This window comes from Molossus molossus, unplaced genomic scaffold (genome assembly GCF_014108415.1).
Source record: "Molossus molossus isolate mMolMol1 unplaced genomic scaffold, mMolMol1.p scaffold_m16_p_21, whole genome shotgun sequence".
NCBI classification, from domain to species: Eukaryota; Metazoa; Chordata; class Mammalia; order Chiroptera; family Molossidae; genus Molossus; species Molossus molossus.
The window spans coordinates 1,922,333-1,945,505 of record NW_023425357.1 but is presented as its reverse complement, the minus strand read 5'-3'; the positions used below and the strand labels follow the sequence as shown (position 1 = coordinate 1,945,505).

At 47.1% G+C, this 23,173-nt stretch overlaps 1 protein-coding gene across 4 annotated transcripts in view; it reads right to left on the bottom strand.

Annotated features, from left to right (window-relative positions):
- LOC118639189 (class I histocompatibility antigen, Gogo-C*0203 alpha chain-like) overlaps positions 1–22,562 on the bottom strand; it is a 361,626-nt gene extending 339,064 nt beyond the window's left edge. For 2 of the 4 annotated variants that reach the window (XM_036275456.1, XM_036275455.1), the window contains exons 1-7: positions 22,440–22,562; positions 22,060–22,344; positions 21,561–21,836; positions 20,722–21,006; positions 20,504–20,608; positions 20,045–20,077; positions 19,867–19,914 (exon numbers count right to left, since the gene is read on the bottom strand). In XM_036275456.1, coding sequence (XP_036131349.1) covers positions 19,867–19,914; positions 20,045–20,077; positions 20,504–20,608; positions 20,722–21,006; positions 21,561–21,836; positions 22,060–22,344; positions 22,440–22,512 — 1,105 coding nt within the window. In that variant the 5' untranslated portion in view covers positions 22,513–22,562. Of the gene's footprint in view, positions 1–19,175; positions 19,718–19,866; positions 19,915–20,044; positions 20,078–20,503; positions 20,609–20,721; positions 21,007–21,560; positions 21,837–22,059; positions 22,345–22,439 lie in introns of those variants that run through there. The other 2 variants (XM_036275453.1, XM_036275458.1) reach the window with 2 other exon arrangements.
- Between the last annotated feature and the right edge of the window lie 611 nt (positions 22,563–23,173).

Sequence of the window (23,173 nt, the reverse complement as noted above, 5' to 3'; positions counted from 1 at the left end):
GCCCCGCTGCTCCGAAGCCCAGGAGATAACAGCACAGTGCGCCTGCCTGCAGGTCACTGTTCTTGGGAGAAGGGACTGCGCTCCGCTCCGGGAAAGACCCCAGGACTCCAGGTTGCAAAGCGGCTCCTGCGATCGCCTCTTCTGTTTGGTCCAACGGCTCAGCGGACAGCGGAACAGCACCAACCACAGACCCAGCTCTTCTCTGGAAGGACCTAGACGGAGCCTATGAGGACAAGGTCACCGTGTCAGAAATGAGACCGAGGGGTTTGGGTCTAATTGAGAGCCCGACCAGGAGGACTAGGAGGGATTTATAACCAGGGGTGGGAGGGTTAGGACAATGGGGTGGTGCATGCTTTCTAGGGTTTGGGCTTATATATCCGGGCAAAACCACATCTTTTACATAAATATGGGCGATGATTCCATATACTAGAAAAAAAATTAAGACACACCATTTATGTATCAATGTATATGTGTAATGTAAATCAAATATGTTTGTGTAAATATGTAAAATATATTTTAATGTCTTACATATAACAAAATTTAATGTAATATTTCAGTGTAGAAATTCAATATATACTTTATATCAATATATTTTTCACTTTATATATAATTTATTGATTTGCATTTTAAAAGTAAAATGCAATAACTTTCAATGTATTTAATATATATAAATTATATATGTCAATTAAGTATGAGTATAGAAATATATAATACATATTTCAATATATAGATAATTTTATATATTTATATAAAAGATATATAGTTTAAGTATGTAAATATATGCTTTGCTCTGGCCGGGTGGTACCATCAGTTGGAGGGTCATCCTGGGCATCAAAAGGCGGTGGGTGGGATTCCCAGTCAGGGCTCACACCTGGGTGGTGGATAGGATCCTTATTCCGGGAGTGTAAGGGTGGCAAACGATCTATGTTTCTCTTTCACATCAAAGTTTCTCTCCCTTACTTTAAAAAAACACCAACCAAATCAATAAAAAACATATACTCTGTTGAGGATTAAAACAAAAAGAAACAAACTCATGGACCTTGAGACCAGAAGACTGACTCCTGTAGGTCCGGCTCCCTCAACGAGGGAAGCCATCTCTCCTGCTCACCTCCGTTTCTCATCTTTGCAGCAAGAGTCTGGTGAAATCTAAAACTCTGTCAGATCAAAAGCTCCACTGGCAGCCACAGCAGAGATCCCCTTGGACCTCACCAAGTTAAGGATGAGTCTCGCCGTCCAGACTATGTTAATCTACGCACAAAAGCACCCCACAAACTCAAGAGAGAAAGACCGCAGGAGGAAGAAAACTAATCCTCTAGGGACGGACCAAGAGCCCACCTTCTAAAGCAACATGCTCTGTGGAAGCACATACCTTGTTCGTGGATTGGAAGAATCAACATCATTAAAATTTTTATACCACCCAAAGCAATCTATAGATTCAATGCAATCTTCATCAAAATACCAACGACATACTTCGCAGAACTAGAACAAATACTTCAAAAGTGAATATGGAGCCAAAAAAATCTCGAATAGCCCCAGCAATCTTGAAAAAGAACAGCTAGAAAGATCACATTCCCAGGTTTCAGGTTATACTACAAAGCCACTGTATACAAAACAGCCTGGTACTGGCACAAGAACAGGCAGATAGACCAGTAAAACAGAACAGAGAACCCAGAAATAAACGCAAGGCAATGTGGTCAATGAATACGTGACAAAGAATGCAACAGCATACAGTGGAGTAAAGACAGTCTCTTTAATAAATGGTGTTGGGAAAATTGGACAGCTGCATGCAAAATAATGAAACTAGACCATCAACTAAAGCAACATGCTCCAACAGGTAAGACAAGGAGCGACCACAGGAAGATGAGGGACACAAAGGTCATTGTGCAAGACCTAAAAACTAAAACGATCAGACAGTCTTCACTCACTGACTGAATGAATGCAAACCAAGAATTAAATCAGGGCACTCTTTTCACCGATTGGGCAATGAATTCAAGGAACCTTCTGGTACAAAACAAACCAACAAAAAAGCACAGCTCCCTATTAAGGCAACACAGAGACCAGAAACGGACACTGGCGACTCAGAACGTAGAGCAGCATCAGACAGAAGGTCCAGCTTACAGTAACGTGTTCTTTAATAAGCCGTAGTAGAAGCACAGATTGGGAAGGGTGTCATTTCTGGAACACTATCAGTTGGATAAAACTTGAAGAAAAATGACCAATGTGGACCCCGTAAAATGTTCCATCCGGCAATTGATGTGCGATCATTGTAAAATTGTGTACACCCACCTGATTGTTCTTCTGGGATGTCTGGTTCTTCTTGGCTTGGGTCTTGGGGTCCCTGTGGCATCTCTGAGGGAAATATTGGGTGGTAGGATATGAGATAACCCAGGCTGGAAAGCAGTAGGCAGAGAAGGGTGACCTCAGTAGAAAGAATGTTTCTCTTACAAGCGTGGTGTTGACTGTGGGAGCCACATCCAATGCTCCATCAACCCCACTACTTTGGAAGCACACTACTTTCCAAAGACCACGTCCCAGGACCCTGGTTGGTCGTGCGGGTGGCAGCCACTCAATGTATGCCTTTCATGTTGATGTTTTTCTCTCTCTCTCTTCCTCTCTCTACCTCCCACTCTATCTGTCTGAACAAAAAATGGGAAAATGTCCTCTGGTGAGGATAAAAGAATAAAAATGTGGAGTGTCCCTTCACACACCTGCCTTTCTGGAAAGTGCTCCTTCATCAGACATAGCAGATCCCTGGGATCTGCTGCCTTCACGTTGGCCCAGGAGATCTTCGGGGAGTTCTGGGCCAGCAGCTGTGGTGATGGGAGGCCCAGTTTGAATTCCTCCAGCTGGCACTGATCCAGGCCCCTCAGGTGAGACAGCAGCTTGTCAGAGAAACAGCCACCCACAGCCACGTGAGTTAAGGAGCTCATCCTGGCAACACGTCCATTCCCAGCTTCAACCAGGACCCGTCACACCACAAAAGCAACAGAAAAAAAGAGAGTGAAAATCTAAGCCATGGCCCTGGCCAGGTACTCAGTGGATTAGGGCATCTGCCTGATATACGAAGGTGGTGAGTTTGATCCCCAGTCTAGGCACTTCCAACACTCAACCAATGAATGCATAAATAAGTGGAATAAACATCAGTGTTTCTAGCTCTCTCCCTTCCTGTCTCTCAAAAATAAAAGTAATTTTAAAAAGTATTAATAGTAAATCAATGAGAAAACACCACAGAGGTAGCCACACGCCCTGAGCCTGTCTTCCCCAGCTCGCGGAGACCACCGGTGAAACCACTTCATCGGAGACATGAAGGCTTTCCCACGAAGGCAGGAGCCAGGCCCACTAGCCTGGCCTCCACCACTGTATCCATCGAAGGGGTTTGCCCACAACTTCAACAATTTCCCATTTAAATGAGCCGTTTTAAACTGGCAATAAGGAGACCGTTGGGAAAAGTTTCAGGAAGACAAATATCACATGATCTCACTTCTGAGTGGAATCTAATGAAGAGACCCTGATGAACAACACAGAGACAGACACTTGGAAGCATGGCACAGATAGACAGATCTCAGAAGGAAGGGGAGAGGAAGAGATTGTGCAAAAAACCCATCGCATATATGCATAAACGATAAACACTACAACAGTGCAGTGACGACCTGGGTGGGGGCGGGAGCTGGGTAGAGGGGCTCAGTGGGGGAAGAGGTGGGGCATCTGAAATACTTTTAATAATAAAGATACATTTTTAAAATGTGTCTGAGCCCTGGCCAGTTTGGCTCAGCGGTTAGAGCATCAGCCTGCGGTCCCGAGAGACCCGGGTTCGGTTCCCGCTAAGGGCATGTACCTCGGTTGCAGTTTGTCCCCGGCCCTGGTTGGTCATGCGGGTGGCAGCCACTCGATGTGTCCCTTTCACATCGATGTTTCTCTCTCTCTCTCTCCCTCCTACTCTATCTGAACAAAAAGTGTCCTCGGGTGAGGATAAAAAAAATATTTTTAAAAATAAACATAAATGTGTCTGAAAAAGATAAAAGAATAAGAAAGAATGCAGATAAAAGAATAAGAAAGAATGCAGAGAATTTGTCTTTACAAATTCGTGTTTTGGATTTCTTTTGATACTCAAAAGTTGAATGGCTGAGTCATGAGATAGTTTCATTCCTAATGGTTTGAGGACCCCCCGTACTGTTGTCCAGGATACACAGTCAATAATATTGTAATAATTGTATGATGCCAGGGAGGAACATGAATTATCAGGGGGATCACTTCATAGTATGACAGACTCATTATGCTGTACACCTGAAACTAACATAATATTGAAGGTCAACTGTACCTGAGCAGTTTTGCAAAAGAATGATCAAAATGAGTGGAAAAAGGGAACGGATTATGATGTGCAAATGGCCGTTTATAGAAACATTAATGGGGATATAAAGTACAGCACATGGAATACAGTCGAGAATATTATGATACCTATGTATGGGGCCAAGTGGGGACTAGATTTTTAAGGGAATCACATAAATTATATAAAGTCTGTCTATGCTGTACACCTGGAACTAATATTCTATGCCAACTGTAATTAATTTGCAGTGTTAATACTGTGTATTCTCAAGATTCAAAATACCTGTGTTGTCTAAGTCACCAGAAACGCAGACTTGGGGGATACTGAACCATAACTTCCATGAGAAACACAGGATGAGGTTCCTGCTGTTAATTGTTAGTTAATAAATAAACAGAAAGGAACAGGTTAAAGGCTCTGGGCCCGTTTGCGTGTTACATAATCTGAAAGAATTAGAGGAGAGTAACCAAAGGATTTATATGCAGATACACATAACACAGGGACAGAAGCAATGGTGTGTTGAAGGGGTGGGGGGTCATGGAAGCAGGATGGAGGTGTCAATGGGGAAATAGCGGGGGGCATCTCGAATACTTTCAGCAATAAAAATAAATGTAAAAAATACATTTAAAAATACGAGGAGTGACCTGTGTGTGCATGTGTGCACCGCAAGCTGTCTGGTCTAGTTTTGACAGGGTTTGTTGCTATGGACCCCAAATTGAGTCCCGGTGATTTTGAGGCCCCTCATTTTACTCGTAGAATAACACTCCCAGGAGTGGAGACAAGACAGGGGAGCAGGATCATTTAGGGAATTGCTCTCCATGCTTCCAAATGAGAAACAGAGCCTTTGGGCAGGCTCTAGGGCAGTGGTTCTCAACCTTCCTCATGCCACGACCCTTTCACACAGCTCCTCAGCCCTGGCCGGTTGGTTCAGTTGTGGGAGTGTCAGCCTGCACTCCACTGTCCTGGGTTCGGTTCCCGCTAGGAGAACATACCCAAAAAAAGTACAGTTCCTCATATTGTGCTGACCACCAACCATAAAGTATTTTTGCTGCTACCTCATAACTGTAATTTTGCTACTATTATGAATTGTCATCGGAAATATGATTTCCGATGGTCTTAGGCGACCCCTGTGAAAGGGTCGTTTGACCCCCAAAGGTGTTGCGACCCACAGGTTGAGAATAACTGCTCTAGGGTGTGGGGAGCTCTCCAAACCTGCCCCTTTCTGAGGTGGTTCCTTGTGGATCCAAGAGGCAGAAAAGACTTTTCTTCAGAAATGAGAAGCAGCTGTGGAAAGGCCCTGCAACCAACGGTCACCTCTGAGTCTCCCACGCACAGTTTTCAAGTCTGGGCAAAGCAGGAGGATGACCACGCCCAGCCCCAGCCAATGGGGATGGATCCCTGAGCCAACTCCTCGGGGCTGGGCACGGGTGGACCAGGTGCTTTTTCTTTCTGCTTTGGGAGATGCTTTTCACAGAAAAATTCAGGAAGCCTCACTCCAATCAGGAGTGAGAAGCTAGCTGGGCAAAGTATCTATGTTTCGTATTGATTCCCTAATAACAGTTACAATGAAACATACTTGAGATTACCAAATCAAGATGGCTTGTGTCCAAAACACAAAGACTACAAATTAACCTTTGAAAAGAACCACCTCTGTCCCATTGCTAAAAGTCCTTCCTGGCCCCCGTTGAGGCTCAGGTGGTTGAGCATCGTACATACACCAGGAGGACCCTGGTTCAGTTCCTAGTTGGGGCACATGCCCAGGTTTCAGGCTCGATCTTCAGAAGGGGGTGTGCAGGAGGCAGCCAATCCCTGTTTCTCTCTCCTCAATGTTTCTCTTTCTCTCTCTAAGGGGCCTCAGATGGGAGAGACCAAGGTTGTTTACATTTTCCAGTAGACAGCCAAGGGGGCTCGAGTGGGGTGGTCTTGATTGAGACGACCCCCTTTCGTAGAGAGGCAATGACAGGAGAGGGCATCCCCATCTCCAATCAAGGCCTCGGGAAAACAAGCCTGTAGGAGGACAAACCAAGGAGTCATCACCCTTAGTTGAATTCCCCAGAGTACTGAGGGGTCTGACTAGGTACCTAGATTTCAAGACGAGGGTGAGACAGGCAGGCCACTCGGTAGACAAGGGTGAGTCAAAATCAAAATTGGGCGTAGGTGGAAAAATAAGAAAGAATTTCAAGAGGAGAGCCAGACGGGCAGGCCACTTGGTGAATGTTGAGATGATAACGAGATGGGCGGGCCACCCAGTAGCATGTAGGTGGAAGAATAAGGGAGAATAAGGAAGGAGAGAAAGCGTGAGAAACGGACTGTGAGGGTGCCTAAACTTTTGAAGGCCAACCAGAGACGGTAGGGAGAAATTTCTTACCTTCTGGTTCAGCAGGTAGGACTGTTACCGAGACGGGTTGGAGCCGGTCAATGAACACAAACCTCAGTCCACCCAGAATCTGGAAGTTAGCCCAGGTGAGGTGCCGCTGCCCGCTGCTGCCCAGGTAGTAAGGGTGTGCGCGGGGATCATCCAGGCTACCAAGCTCCCGTCCCTGGGTTTCGGCACCATTACGTAAGAACGAGGTGGCATGAGGCGGTGCAGGGTCTCCAGTAGTGCAGGTTTGTTGAAATTTAGGCTGCCGAACTACCTGTAAAAAGAGAGTACCCACCAGCTTGTACAGACTAGAAAATTTTAAACCCAGAGCAGGGGGTTGGGCGGTGGTTCAGCGGAAGAGAAGTGGTCGTGTTTGATTGGTCAGGCCTTGGGTCTCTCGAGTTCTTCATTGGTCGAGGGCTGGGGTCTCCTGAAATTTGCTTTTCTTGTCGAGCATTCCTTTGCAGTTTTGAGGGGTTGGGGTGGTTCCATCATTCCATTCCTCTGATTGAAGAGGTGGGTTTTGGGTTTCTGGAATGAGAGGCTTAGGGCAGTAATATGGAAGTTAAGAGCTAACAGATACATGTTCCAAGTGGCCTTTTGTACAATGAAGTTGAGAGCTCAGAACTCAGAGGGTGTGCGGAGCCTGTCCAGTCAGCGCCAGGTCCCCGGGCTGCCTTTCCAGCCGCTCTGACATAGGGGGCGTAGCATACCCTCTGTGCCATTTTGGATGCTTTTCCAAATTTTTGTTTGTTTGTTTTAATATACCTTCCTGCTCAGGTTGACAACTCTCTTAATAAATTCTAAAATTCAAAAAGGATATTAATGAAAAAATGTCTTCAGGTGAGAATTAACCACACACAAAAACACTGCACACAAGCCCTGTGTGCGTGGCTCAGCGGGTAGGAGCACCGTCCTTGTACGCCAAGGTTGTGGATTTGATCCCTGGTCAGGGCACATACAAGAATCAACCAAAGAATGTATGAAAAAGTGGAACAACAAATCCGTGTTCTCTCTCTCACTCTCAAATCAATAAAAATTTTAAGTGCATACAACAGCCTGGCTCCTGGAGGAGCTGAATGAAGTCAGTGATTATTTTCTTTTGTCTGATTTCGAATAACGTTCTCAGTCACTGATTCAAACCTGTGTGTAGAGCCCTACTCTGCGTCCACACCTTCTCTCCTAAGACTGATGACCCAGAGGCCAAAGATACCTGTTGAAAAAGTTCACTGCACCACTTCCTACACAAAACATGCTTGTTGGGGTCATTAGGTAGGTGGCTCCCACTTTCTTGTCTCTGTGTAAAATGGAGGATGAAGAGGGCGTGCTAAGACTCAAGGTCAAGGTCAGTGGAGGTCCCACTTACATTGTTGAGTGCCCAAGGGTGTTAGTGTGTTCATGAGCTAATCTGTTAACTGTGGGTCATAGTCAGCCATCTTCAGGGCTCTGTGTGTCCAGCGAGGAAACCTGGTCACAGAGGAGATCACCGGCTATGTAGGGGTGGTAAGGGTGGGCTTTCCTTCAAAACCGGGCCCCATAGTGGTAAGTGGATCTGTGGGGTCACCAAGGATGCCTGTGATGTCCCAGGGGAGGCACAGAGCAGACAAAAAGTGGATGCAAAGTGAGGCTTAGGGAAGTCAGAGCCTCAGAAAATCGCCTCCACCACCCGTCATATCTTAAAGATTCAATCTATTGGGGTGACATTGGGTAATATGATGTAAGTTTCAGGGGCACAATTCTGTAACACATCATCTGTGTCTTCTCCACCCCTAGTCAGGTGTCCTTCCATCCCCATTTATCGCCCCTTTACCCACTTCTACCCCCCCCCACACCCCCTTCCCTCTTGCAAACAACATGCTGATGTGTGTGAGGGATTAAGGAGAGAAAACACACAGACACAGACCATCTTTTTTTTTTTATGAATTTTTTATTTATTTTTTTGTTACAGATATTTTACCTTTTTACCCCATTGGCACCCCCCACGCCACACACCTCCGCCCTGTCCCCGGCTTAGTTGTCCATGTCCATTGGTCATGCATACATGCATATAAGTTCTGTGGTTTATCTCTTCCCACCCACCACCCCCCCACCCCCTCTTCTGAGGGATGTCAGTCTGTGCCCTACTTCCATGTTTCTGGGTCTACTGTATTCCTCAGACTGTTATGTTTATTATATTTTGTATATAAGTGAGATCATGTGGTATTTGTCTTTTTCTGCTTGGCTTCTTTCACTTAGAATAATACTTTCCAGGTCCCTCCATGTCGTCTCAAAGGATAAGAGATCTTTCTTTCTTACCGCTGCATAGTACTCCATTGTGTATATGTACCACAGCTTTTTGATCCATTCGTCTATTGGTGGACACTTGGGCTGTTTCCAGATCTTAGCTATTGTAAATAGTGCTGCTATAAACATGGGGGTACATATATTTTTCCTGATTGGTGTTTCAGGCTTCTTAGGGTATATTCCCAGCAGTGGGATCACTGGGTCAAATGGAAGTTCAATTTTTAATTTTTTGAGGTAGCACCATATTGTTTTCCATAGCGGCTGCACCAGCCGGCATTCCCACCAGCAGTGTACTAGAGTCCCCTGTTCTCCACACCCTCGCCAACACTTGTTGTTTGATGATTTGTTGATGGCGGCCACTCTGACATGTGTGAGGTGATACCTCATTGTTGTTTTAATTTGCATCTCTCTGATGATTAGTGATGTTGAGCATTTCTTCATATTTCTTTTGGCCATTTGTATGTCCTGTTTGGAGAGGTGTCTATTCAGCACCTCTGCCCACTTTTTAATTGGGTTCTTTGTCTTCCTTTTGTTGAGTTGTATGAGCACTATATATATATTGGAAATTAACCCCTTATCTGATACATCATTGTCAATGATGTTCTCCCATACAGTGGGTTGCCATTCCATTTTGATGATTGTTTCTTTTGCTGTGCAGAAGCTTTTTAGTTTGATGTCGTCCCATGTGTTCATTTTCTCCTTTATTTCTGTTGCCTTAGGTGATGTATCAGTGAAAATTCTGCTGCGTATGATGTCCGAAATTTTGTTGCCTACATTTTCTTCTAGAATTTTTATGGATTCAAGGGTCACATTAAAGTCTTTTATCCATTTTGAGTTTATTTTTGTGTATAGTGTAAGTTGATGGTCTAGTTTCATTTTTTTGCATGTAGCTATCCAATTTTCCCAACACCATTTATTAAAGAGGCTGTCTTTACTCCACTGTATGCTCTTGCCACCTTTGTCAAATATTAATTGAGCGTATTGCCTTGGGTCCATTTCTGGGTTTTCAGTTCTGTTCCACTGGTCTATATGCCTGTTCTTGTGCCAGTACCAGGCTGTTTTGGTTACAGTCGCTTTGTAGTATAACCTGATATCTGGTATTGTGATCCCACCTACTTTGTTCTTTTTTTTTTCAAGATTGCTGTGGCTATTTGGGGTCTTTTTTGGTTCCATATGAACTTTTGCAGTATTTGTTCTAGTTCTATGAAATATGTCGTTGGTATTTTGATGGGGATTGCATTGAATCTATAAATTGCTTTCGGTAGTATGGACATTTTAATGATGTTAATTCTTCCAATCCATGAACAGAGTATGTGCTTCCACTTTTTTATATCCCCCTCTATTTCTTTTTTCAATGACCTGTAGTTTTCTGCAAATAGGTTCTTTACTTCTTTGGTTAAGTTTATTCCTAGGTATCGTAATTTTTTTGGCGCGATGGTAAATGGGATTGTTTTTTCAGTTTCTCTTTCTCTGAGTTCATCATTGGTGTACAAGAATGCCGTCGATTTCCTGATGTTAATTTTTTATCCTGCTACTTTGCCAAATTCATTTATTAAGTCTAGTAAATTTTTGATGGAGTCTTTAGGGTTTTCTATGTATAATATCATGTCATCTGCAAATAATGACAGTTTCACTTCCTCCTTTCCAATTTGGATCCCTTTTCTTTTTTCTTCATGTCTGATTGCTGTGGCTAAGACTTCCAGTACAATGTTAAATAAGAGTGGCAAAAGTGGACATCCCTCTCTTGTTCCTGTTCTTAACGGAAATGTTTTTAGTTTCTGTCCATTGAGTATGATGTTGGCTGTAGGTCTTTCATATATGGCCTTTATTATGTCGAGATATGATCCCTCTATTCCTACATTGCTGAGCGTTTTTATCAGAAATGGATGCTGGATTTTGTCGAATGCTTTTTCAGCATCTATTGATATGATCATGTGGTTTTTATTCTTCAGTTTGTTTATGTGGTGTATCACGTTTATTGATTTGCGAATATTGTACCAGCCTTGCATCCCTGGAATGAATCCCACTTGGTCATGGTGAATAATTTTTTTGATGTATTTCTGGATCCGATTTGCTAATATTTTGTTCAGGATTTTGGCGTCTATGTTCATCAGGGATATTGGCCTGTAGTTTTCTTTCTTCGTAGTGTCTTTTTCTGGTTTTGGAATTAGAATTATGCTGGCCTCATAGAACGGGTTTGGAAGTCTTCCTTCTTCTTGAATTTTTTGAAATAGTTTGAGGAGAATGGGTGTTAGTTCTTTTTTGAATGTTCAGTAAAACTCCCCCGTGAAGCCATCTGGGCCTGGGCTTTTGTTTGCTGGGAGAGTCTTGATTACCTCTTCAATTTCCTTAGTTGTTATTGGTCTGTTCAAGTTTTCTATCTCTTCCGGGAATAGTTTTGGGAGACTGTGTGTTTCTAGAAATTTGTCCATTTCGCTTAGATTGTCGAATTTGTTGCCATATAGTTGTTCATAGTAGTTGTTAACGATCTTTTGTATTTCCGTGGTGTCGGTTGTTACTTCTCCTCTTTTATTTCTGATTTTGTGTATTTGGGTTCTCTCTCTTTGTTTCTTGGTGAGTCTAGCTAAGGGTCCATCAATCTTGTTTATCATTTCGAAAAACCAGCTCTTTGTTTCATTGATCCTTTGAATTGTTTTTTTGGTCTCTATGTCATTTATTTCTGCTCTGATCTTTACTATTTCCTTCCTTCTACTTGCTCTGGGGTTTTCTTTTTGTTTGCTTTCTAGTTCTTTAAATTGTGAGGTTAGACAGTCAATTAGAAATTTTTCTTGTTTTTTGAGGTAGTCCTGTAGTGCTATGAACTTCCCTCTCAGAACTGTTTTTGCTGCATCCCATAGATTTTGTGTTGTTGTGTGTTCATTTACATTGGTTTCCAGGAAGTTTTTAATTTCTTCCTTGATCTCCTCGGTGACCCATTCATTGTTCAATAACATGCTATTTAGCCTCCATGTGTTGAAATATCTTTGCATGTTCTTGTTGCAATTGATTTCTAGTTTCATGCCATTGTGATCTGAGAAGATGCTTGATATGATTTCAATCTTCTTGAACTTGTAGAGATTTAGTTTGTGTCCTATCATGTGGACTATCTTTGAGAATGTCCCATGTGCACTTGAGAAGAATGTGTATTCTGTAGTTTTGGGGTGTAATTGTCTGTAGAAGTCTATTAGATCCATTTGGTCTAGTGCTTCATTTAGAGTCTCTGTTTCCTTGCTAATTTTTTGCCTAGAGGATCTATCCAGTGCTGTTAACAGGGTGTTGAAGTCCCCTGCTATGATTGTATTGTTGCTGATTTCTCCTTGGAAGTCCTCCAGAAGATTTTTAATACATTTTGGTGCTCCTATATTGGGTGCATATATGTTTATCAAGGTTATATCTTCCTGTTGGATAGATTCTTTCAATATTATGTAGTGGCCTTCTTTGTCTCTAGTTATGGTCTTCATTTTGAAATCGATTTTATCAGATATGAGAATTGCTACCCCAGCTTCTTTTTGCTTTCCATTTGCTTGGAAAATTTTTTTGCATCCCTTCACTTTCAATCTAGGTGAGTCTTTTGTTGAGAGGTGGGTCTCTTGTAAACAACATATAGATGAGTCATGCTTTCTTATCCAATCGGCTATTCTGTGTCTTTTTATGGGAGCATTCAATCCATTTACATTTAAGGTGATTATTGATATGTACTTATTTATTGCCATTTTTCTTTAGTGTGGTTCTATTTTTCTTCCCATTTCTACTGCTAATTACACCAGTCCTTTTAACATTTCTTGCAGTGCTGGTTTGGTGCTAATATATTCCCTTAGCCTTTTTTTCAGACACAGACCATCTTACTTCACATTCCTCCACCTACCTTCCTGCCTGGATAGAGCTCCACATCCCACCCCAGTTTTTCAACTCCAGTCTGTCCCAAAGCCTTCCATGTGGGCTCAATCCCCATTCACCTGTGTGTCTTTGGGGTTTCCTTGACCACTTTTCTTTCTGGGGTGTATTGGACGAGATGTAGTCTTACCATCAGACGTGCGTGCAAACCAGTGTTTTTAACGAAACACAGCAAGCTACTGACCTGTCACTAGCTTTCAGCTCTGTGCAAGAAGGGTGGTGAACCCTACAGCCTGAGATGATTGGAGGAGGTCATGAAGAGCACACCGTCCGCCTCTGGAGAAGGGGTGGGCACAGGGATGTACATTTGCTGCTTTTTGTTTCTTTGCTACTCTGTTTTTATACATTCTTTGTTTTTCTTGGTAAATGAAATCTATTGGCATACATTGGTTCATGACATTCAGTTGTACAATTTTATAATACAGGATTTGTGTATTTCATTGTGTGCTTACCACCCAAGTCTAGTCTCTTTCGGACACCACAAATGTGACCCTTTTTACACTCTTCATTCTACCCCCCAACCTGGTGACCACCACACTGTCGTCTGTGCCCATAAGCTTGTTTCTTCCTTTGTTGCTGTGTGTTTCATTCTCCCACAGCAGTGAAATTCTATGGTCTTGTCCTTTTTCTGACTTACTCCACTCAGCATGGTCCTTGCAAGGTCCTTCCATGTTATCTAAAATGACAATATTTTTTTTCTTTTCAATGCATATTCTTTGTATGGACTTGTCAATCTTCTCATTCTGAAAATGACCCTACAAGCACCTTATCTATTTCTCTTACTAGCACTCAGGGTTTTGTAGCTTTTAAGCCTCGCTCTCTTCTTGCTCTCCACCCTCTGGTGGATTTTTGTGCTGTTGGTTTAATTCAAATGATTCCTTCAAATCATGTGTGTATAAAAGGGATTCTGGCCCTGGCCGGTTTGGCTCAACGGATAGAGTATCTTTCCGTAGACCAGACAGTCCCGGGTTCAGTTTCTGCTAAGGGCACGGACCTCGGTTGCAGTTTGTTCCCGGCCCTGGTTGGGCTCGTGTGGGTGGCAACCACTTGATGTGTCTCTCAAATGTTGATGTTTCTCTCTCTCTCTCTCATCCTCCCTTCCTTTCTCCTGCTCTCTCTGAAGATAAATGCAAAAATGTCCTTGGGCGAGGATAAATTTTTTTTAAAAATGGATTCACTCTTTAATAAATGACATTGGGAAAATTGGACGGCTACATGCAAAAAAAATGTAACTGGACAATCAACTTATACCATACACAAAAGTGAACTCAAAATGAATAAAAGACATAAATGTGACCCGTGAATCAATAAAAATTCTAGAAGAAAATGTAGGCGACAAAATGTTGGACATCATACGCAGCAGAATTTTTTTTTTTTATCCTCTCCAGAGGACACTTTTTCCATTTTTTGTTCAGGTAGAGTGGGAGGGAGAGAGAGGAACAGAGAGAGAGAGAGAGAAACATCGATGTGAAAGGAACACATGAAGTGGCTGCCACCCGCACAACCGACCAGGGCCGGGGACAAACTGCAACCGAGGTACGCGCCCTTAGCGGAACCGAACCCGGGTCTCTCAGGACCGCAAGCCGACGCTCTAACCGCTGAGCCAAACCGGCCAGGGCACGCAGCAGAATTTTTAATGATACATCACCTAAAGCAAGAGAAACAAAGGAGAAAATGAACACGTGGGACTACATCAAACTAAAAAGTTTCTGCACAGTAAAAGAAACAATCATCAAAATGGAATGGCAACCCACTGTATGGGAGAACATCATTGCCAATGATACAGCAGATAAGGGGTTAATTTAAAAAATGCATAGAGTACTCATACAACTCAACAAAAGGAAGACAAAGAACCCAATTAAAAAATGGGAAGAGGAGCTGAACAGACATCTCTCCAAGGAAATACAGATGGCCAAGAGACATATGAAGAAATGCTCAACATCACTAGTCATCAGAGAGATGCAAATTAAAACAACAATGAGGTATCACCTCACACCTGTCAGAATGGCCACCATCAACAAATCATCAAAAACGTGTTGGTGAGGGTGTGGAGAAAAGGGGACTCTAGTACACTGCTGGTGGAAATGCAGACTGGTGCAGCCACTATGGAAAACAATATGGTGTTACCTCAAAAAATTAAAAATTGAACTTCCATTTCACCCAGTGATCCCACGTCTAGAAATATACCCTAAAAAGCCTGAAACACCAATCAGAAAGAATATATGTACCCCCATGTTCATAGCAGCACTATTTACAATAGGTAAGATCTGAAAACAGTCCAAGAGTCCATCAGTAGACGAATAGATAAAAAAGCTGTGGTTCATATACACAATGGAGTACTATGCAGCTGTAAGAAAGAAAGATCTCTTATCCTTTGACATGAAATGGAGGGACCTGGAAAATATTATCTTAAGTGAAACAAGCCAAACAGAAAAAGACAAATACCACGTGATCTCACTTATTTATGGAATATAATGAACATACCAGTCTGAGGAATTGGGTAGACCCACAGACGTAGAAGTGGGGACAGACTGACAACCTTCAGAAGAGGGGATGGAGGGGGGAGGGAAGAGATAAACCACAGAACTTATATGCATGTATGTATGACCAATGGATATGGACCACAGAGCCGGGAACAGGGTAGGGAGTATGAGGAGGAGGGTGGCAATGGAGTAAAAAAAGGAGAAACAACTGTAACAAAAATAAAATTAAAAATACAATTTAAAAAAAGAGAGAAAGAGAGAGGAGGTCTTCACTGACTGAATGAACACAAACCAAGAATTAAATCAGGGCACTCTTTTCACTGATTGGGCAATGATTTCAAGGAACCTTCTGGTACAAGACAAACCAACAAAAAAGCACAGCTCCCTATTAAGACAACACAGAGACCAGAAACGAACACTGGCAGATCAGAACTTAGAGCGGCATCAGACAGAAGGTCCAGCTTACAGTAACGTGTTCTTTAATAAGCCGTAGTAGAAGCACAGATTAGGAAGAGCATCATTTCTGGAATACAATCGGTTGGATAAAACTTGAAGAAAAATGACCAATGTAGACCCAGTAAAATGTTCCATCCAGCAATTTATGTGTGATCATCGTAAAATTGTGTACACGCACCAGATTGTCCTTCTGGGAGGTCCGGTTCGTCTTAGCTTGGGTCTTGGGGTCCCTGTGGCATCTCTGAAGGAAACATGGGTGGTGAATATGAGATACCCCAGGCTGGAAAGCAGTAGGCAGTGAAGGGTGCTCTCAGTAAAAACAGTGTTTCTCTGACAAGCTTGAGGTTGACTGGGGGAGCCACATCCCCCAGCTCCATCAACCCCACTACTTTGGAAGCACGCTACTTTGCAAAGACCCTGTCACAGGACCCTGCCTCTGGGATTGGGTCCGACCTGATCCCGTCTGGCTCCTCCCCACATGTCCACAGGCTCACTCCCTCACCTCCAGGTCTTTGCTCAAATCCTACCTGCTCACGGTGGCTGATGATCCCAATAAATCCAGCACCGAACCCTTACATCACACCCTGGGCCATCCCAACCACCTTACTCTCTCTCTTTTTCTTGGCACCGGTCACCCTCTAACACACCACATGACTAACTTAGTGATCCTGTCATTCCTCCTCTATCAAGAGAAATTTCAATCAACCCCATAAAAATCCAGCAGCAACATCCTTGTTCCCATGAGGGTACAGTCTCCATCACCACGTGTTGTCGCTGACCTTCATTCCCACGTGAAGCCCACCCCTTGTGTCCCCATCTCCCGTGTCCCCAGCCCCCAGCCCCACTCACGATACATCTGGGCTCTGAGTCCCTCACACAGTGGAGACAGATTCATGTCCTCAAAGATGCGGAGGGTCCCTTCCCATACCTGCCTTTCCGGGAAGTGCCCCTTCATCAGACACAGCAGATCCCTGGGATCTGCTGCCTTCACGTTGGCCCAGGGGATCTTCTAATGAGAAACCACACTGCAGCCCTGGCCAGATTGGCTCAGCGGTTAGAGCATCGGCCTGCGGTAAAGAGAAACCACACTGCAGTATCCCGGTGTCCCTGGAGTCCTCCATCCCTACAAGAAGCCCTTGCTGTGAGCATCTCTCCGGGCACCTGGGAGACCTCGTGCCAGGTGAGAGGAAGGAGGCCAGGAGGCTCCAGGTCAGAGGTCAATGCCATCGCATGGGAACTGCGAATGACAAATAACATGGCCAGGCGGTGTGGTTCAGTGGTTGAGCGTGGTCCATACACCAGGAGGACCCTGGTTTAGTTCCCACCGGGGCACATGCCCAGGTTTCGGGACTCGATCTTAGGTGGGGGGAGTGCAGGAGACAGAGGGTCCACATTTCTCATATGTATTTTTCAGTCTCTCGCTCTTAAAAAATCAAATAATAAAACATAAATGTTTACCCAGCCCTGGCCGGGACCTTCACTGGGGTTACAGCAGGAATATGGCCACGATGCCCAGGGGAGGGTGCTGGAGACAGTTAATTTTTAGGTATTTATTTTCATTGTTGACAGTATTACAGATGTTCCCCAGTGACCGTTGGCAAGAACACCTGGCAGGTCGGTGTGCCCTGGTGGAAGGAGGGATGTGGGACACCCGATGGTGGTTGGGAAGAAGGACCTCGAGCAGGCCAAGCTGGACCACAGGGCCCTGGCCCCTCCCCTGGGGGTGACTGTTCTCCGCAGGGTAACAGGGGCTGAGGACTGTATGCCTTTGCCCTCCTGACCTTCCGAAATTGTTTTGCTGCTGGTAGGACGTCCTCTGCTTCCCACAGTAACGCCCAAATGTCCAGACTCTGGACCGGCTTTGTTTTTTTAAACTAATTTTTTTATTTTTGAATTTTATTTTTCTAACCTCACATGAGGACATTTTTTCATTTTTTGTTCAGATAAAGTGTGAGGGAGAGAGAGAGAGAGAAACATCGAGGCAAAAGAAACACATCGAGTAGTCGCCACCCACATGCCCACCAGGGCCCGGGACAAACTGCAACAAAGTTATGTGCCCTTTGCAGAACCCAAACCTGGTCTCTCTGGACCGCAGGCCCACGCTGTAACCATTGAGCCAAACCAGCCAGGGCTGGACCGGGTTTGTGAGATGCGCCTGGTAGCTCAGGCTGGGAGGAGAAGAAACACCTCAACCACCTGGCACTTTTCCTGTTCCCATTCTGTCCCTCCTTTCAAAATGTTTTATTGCTTTTTTTTAGAGAGGAAAGTGGAGATAGAAACATTGTTGTGAGAAAGAAACATCCATCTGGCTCCCCAGGACACCCCCTACCTGGCACGGAGCCTGAAACCCTGGCAAGTGTCCTGACTGGGAATCATCTGGGACCTCCCAGTCCATGGGCAGAGGCTCAGTCCACTGAGCCACAGGGGCGGGGCCTGTTGGGCCTTTTCAGTGAGGTGTGCCCCTGGCCCAGGAGAAATTCCTCCAGGCTTGCTGACCTTGGGGAATAGAAGGAGGTCAGCTGAAGTGGCAGCCCCATGGCAGGAAACTGGCCTGCAGGGGAACCTCTGTGTGCAGGAATCCAGGAGAGGCCTTTCTGAGACAGATCAGACAAGACTGTTTAAAAGCAACTTTGCTGATCTGCAAAAATATAGACTTGCAGGTGTTTGCTTTCTGCCTCAGGCATGTGGACATTTGTGGTCATGGACCCGACCATGACCCTGAGCATAGCCAAGGTGGGCAGCCTGCACCCCACGCCCTCTCTTCTGCTGGCTCCGAGCTCACACCTGGCACCAGTCTGCCTATCCTGACATCTTGCCCACCTGTCCTGGGCACCTAGGGTGAAGGGGAGGGGAGCCCGTGAGTCTATCTGGGAAAACACAGATGTCTTCACTGAGGCCTTGAATGTTCCTGGAGTAAACTGCAACCTTATAGTGGCTCTTGGGGAACTTTGTAAATGGGGGTCTTACTAGACTCAGGGCTCTGGAACCGGAGCCAGCGTGGGAACCACCAGCCTGGGTTTCCCAGCTGTTTCCTCCAGGTGAATCTCTAACCGGGAGTCCCTCTCTGTTTCTCCCTCCACCCAGACCAAGGGAGCGATCCGCATTTCAGCTGGTGGCAAGACCTCTGCCATGTGATTCACAAGCATGAGGACTTGGCGTCTCCACCCTGACTTCTGAGGCGCTGAAACACCCTCCTTGCAAACTGTGCTACCAGGACAGAGAGTATCAAAGGACCTGGGTGTCCTTCTCTACCCGACCCATCTCACGGAGCAGAACGCTCTCCAGGTCCACCCCTGGGTGGCCAAGTGCAACAAGTTTATTTAGCACCTGTCACCTAACATATAGGCTGACCAAAAACACGCATGCGCACGTAGAGTAATTAGAAAGCCAGAATTTATTAAAACACATTTCCATTTCAAAGTGTAAGAGAATCAACAAGCACTGATCAACTCTTTTCTCAACATGTTTTCAAACTAGGAACCGTACGGGTCCAGGTCCGGCTAGAGAAGGAGAAAGCAATAGCACCCCAAACATCAGGAATCAATTTCTTCGGCATTTATGAAAATTCCCTTTTAATAGACTCTTGCCGGTTTTCTACGGCAAACTTTATCTTTTATGTATCCACATAAGTAGGTTTAGTGGATAAATTCTCTACTCTAATCAACCCATCAAGTTTCATGGCAAGAAGTGAGCCAAGTCACATCAGAGCCTCATCTCAATATGGGAGCAGGAGGGTGAGCTCAGGCACCAGGAAGTACAGACAGGGGTGGGAGGGCCCTGCCCCCTCCGCTGCACAGGACAGTGTGGGGAGGGGGTGGGGCAGGAATTCGCCAGCTATTCAATCTGAGGTTCTTGAGTCATCAAGTGGGAACCTGAAGAAATATGCCACCATCAGTCCTCACGAGGGTGGTCCTCACGCTGTGGAGAAAATATTCATGAAAAAATAAATGTCAGTCACTGTAACTGATGACAGTCTTAAAAGTCCACTTCGTTCTCAAAATGCCCCCAGGAACCACCATAACCCAGTCACGGCCCCTCAGCCGACCCCTTCCCCACGTCAGTCTCACCTTTACAAGCCGGGAGAGACGTGTCAGAGCCCTGGGAGCTGTCACAGCCTGGGGGGGACACACCAGGACATGGTCAGACCCAGGACAGGAGACTGAAGGAGGAACAGTGGGGTGAGGGCCCCATGGGCTCCCATCTGCTCTGTCACAGGGTCTCAGGGGTCACCCCCTCCATACTCACTGGCAGCCTGAGCGTAGCTCCCTCCTTTTCCACCTGCGGGAAGAAAACATCCTGTGAGACACCAGGGAGGAGGCAGGGTCATGAGGTGCTAAAGGAGGCCCTAGTCCTGACCCCAGAGAAGTTTCCAGAACTGTGTGCATAGACCCAGGGCAGGATCAGGAAAACTGTGGAAAGTACATGTCAGGAGCTGGACCAAGTGCCCTCCCCGAGGTCTGTCCTCGGCAGGGACCTTCCCTCTGACCTGTGGCTGCTGGGAAAGTGTCCCCATCACTAGAGTCACCAGGAAAAAAGTGTGTCCCTCATTTCCACACCTGCCTGACTACAGAGTGTTAGCACAGAGCCCACTCTGGGCAACGACACGCAGGGGACGGTTCCTCCCGTGAAGGAAGCAAGACACACTTCTCCCCCGGCTTGACACCCCCAGAAGGACCAGAAACTCAGACCCCACACCTTCCCCACCTGAGCGCCACCTGGTCCACACCACAGCTCCAGCCACAGCTGCCACCAGAAGCACAAGAACACCAACAACGATGCCCACGATGAAGGTGGTCTGAGGAGGCCGCTCTGGGAACAGAAGGGAAGGGGAGGTGAGGGCCCCAAACCCAGGCCTCAGCCCAGACCCCACTCAAGTCCTCCAGAGGCCCCACTTCCCTGGAAGGGGCTCTGTGCCCACATACCCTCCTCAACCCATCTCAGGGTCAGGGGCTCGGGCAGCCCCTCGTGCTGCACACGGCAGGTGTATCTCTGCTCCTCTCCACGGGGCACCACCAGGGCCGCCCACGTCTGGAAGGTCCCGTCCCCCGCAGGCCTGGTCTCCACAAGCTCCATGTCCTGGGTCTGGTCCTCCCCGTCACGCTGCCAGGTCAGGGTGATCTCCGCAGGGTAGAAGCCCCGGGCCCAGCACCTCAGGGTGACCTCACGCTCAGACATGGGGTGGTGGGTCACCTGTGTCCTCGGAGGGTCTGAGGGAAGGGTGAGAGAGTTCAGGGACTGTGCATGGTCAGGGGACACTCCAGCAGCGCTCACCTCAACACCCTGGGAATCGACAGGGTGGGGGAGGGGACCACAAAACCCAGATACCAGCCTGGACAGAGGAACCTGGAATGATCTCCTAGTCTCTAGAAAGTTCTATAATCAAATGGACACAGCCCACGGCCGAAGTCAGGTTTCCCAGGGGGATAAAAGGCATTTCTGGGCCTGACCTGAGTAGAGACCAACTGACTCAGAAACACGGGGGTCAGACCTCACACACGGTGGGTGTGGGGCAGCGAACAAGGCCTGAGAGACAGTCCCCAGGGTCCCAAGGGTTCTGCCTGGAGTATGGGAACCGCGGGTGTTTATTTCAGGGACGGGCTCCCCTGCTTCCTAAGTGTCCCTGGGAGAGGGTGGGAGTCCCTCAGGGACCTCATCTGAATATCCTGACCCAAGGAGGGGGTGCTGTGACCCCGATCCCATGTCCTGTCGCCGGGAGGACCCCAGCCCGAGGGGAGAGCAGGAGGCCCGAAGCCCCTGGTACCTGCGCGCTGCAGCGTCTCCTTCCCTTTCTCCAGGTACAGGCGGAGATACTCCAGGCACCTGCCCTCCACGTAGTTCCTCATGTGCTCCGCCACACCGCCCTCCTCCCACTTGCGCCGGGTGATCTGAGCCGCCGTGTCGGCCGCGGTCCAGGAGCGCAGGTCCTCGTTCAGGGCGATGTAGTCTTTGCCGTCGTAGGCGGACTGATGGTACCCGCGGAGGAGGCTCCCGTCCGCGCCCACCTCGCAGCCGTACATCCTCTGGATGATGTGAGACCCTGACCCCGCCCCGAGGTCAGCCCCGCCCACTCCCAGGAGTCAGCCCCGCCCCCACCCGGAAAGGATTCGGTCTAGAGTGAAAGTGAAACCGGGTCGAAGTCCCGGGCTCGTCCCGGGTGGGCCGGGCGGTCCAGCGGCCGCGGGGTGGAGCTCGAACCCGGACCCCGGGGCGACCCCGCCCGTCCGTGGGGATGGGGCCGGGACCGGGCGGCCGTGGCTCACCGTCCTCGCTCTGGTTGTAGTAGCCGAGCAGGTTCTTCAGCCTCACTCGGAAAGTCTGTGCGTTGTTCTTGCAGTTCCGCGTCTCCCGGTCCCAGTACTGCGGGTCCTCCCGCTCCACCCACGGCTGCTCCATCCACGGCGCCCGCGGCTCCATCCTCGGACTTGGTGCGTCGCTGTCGAACCGCACGAACTGCGTGTCGTCCACGTAGCCGACTTCCAGGTACCAGGGATCCCCTCGGCCGGGCCGGGACACGGCGGTGCTGAAATACCGGAGGGAGTGGGGGCCTGGGCGGGAGGAGCGGGCCGGTGGGGACGGCTGCCCGGTCCTGCCCGCCCGGCCCGCTCCTCCCCGCACAGGCCGCTCCCCGACCCGCACTCACCGGCCCAGCTGCGGGTCAGCACCAGCGCCCCCGAGAGCAGCAGGAGGAGGCTTGGGGACCTCATGACCCGCATCCTCGGGTCCGGGACCCTCTGAGTCCGGGCGGGTCCGCGGGGACCTGATAACTGGGGGCGGTGGGGACGCTGATTGGCTCCTGAGGGAAAGGACGGCCAATGGGAGTGAGAAGTGAGTCTGCGTCATGAGTATCCAGGAAGGAGGCCCCGACACAGGTTGTGACAGGCAGAAGTGAAACCAGGGAGCAGGGGACTCCCCAACAGTGAGCTTCTGTGCCCCAGACTCCGCCCTCCCGCTGAGGCCCGGAGAGCCAGGCCTTGGGACCTGGGACCTGGCCCTGACCCTCCTCCTGCAGGACAGCTCCCTGTGACCCGGCTCCCTGCGTCCCTCCCATGTGCTGTTTTATTCAGTCACTGAAACTTTTTGGTTTTAGATTCTCTATAGTCTTACAGATTAGGAAGGACCCCCAAAATAATTATGTTTATGTGGGTTATTGCTATCCATGTTTACCACACAAGGAATCAAATGGTATGAAAATTATATTAATGCATTAAATATATTAATAACCTATGACATGTTAAGAGAAATAATGTTTTTATGAAAAATAAGTTTCCCAAATAAACAGGGTACAGGGAGCAGGGGACCTGCTTACATTGCCTGTTCTTGCAGGTCTGGGGTCCCTTCTGCACCACTAGAAGACCGCTGCATTTTCATATTTGC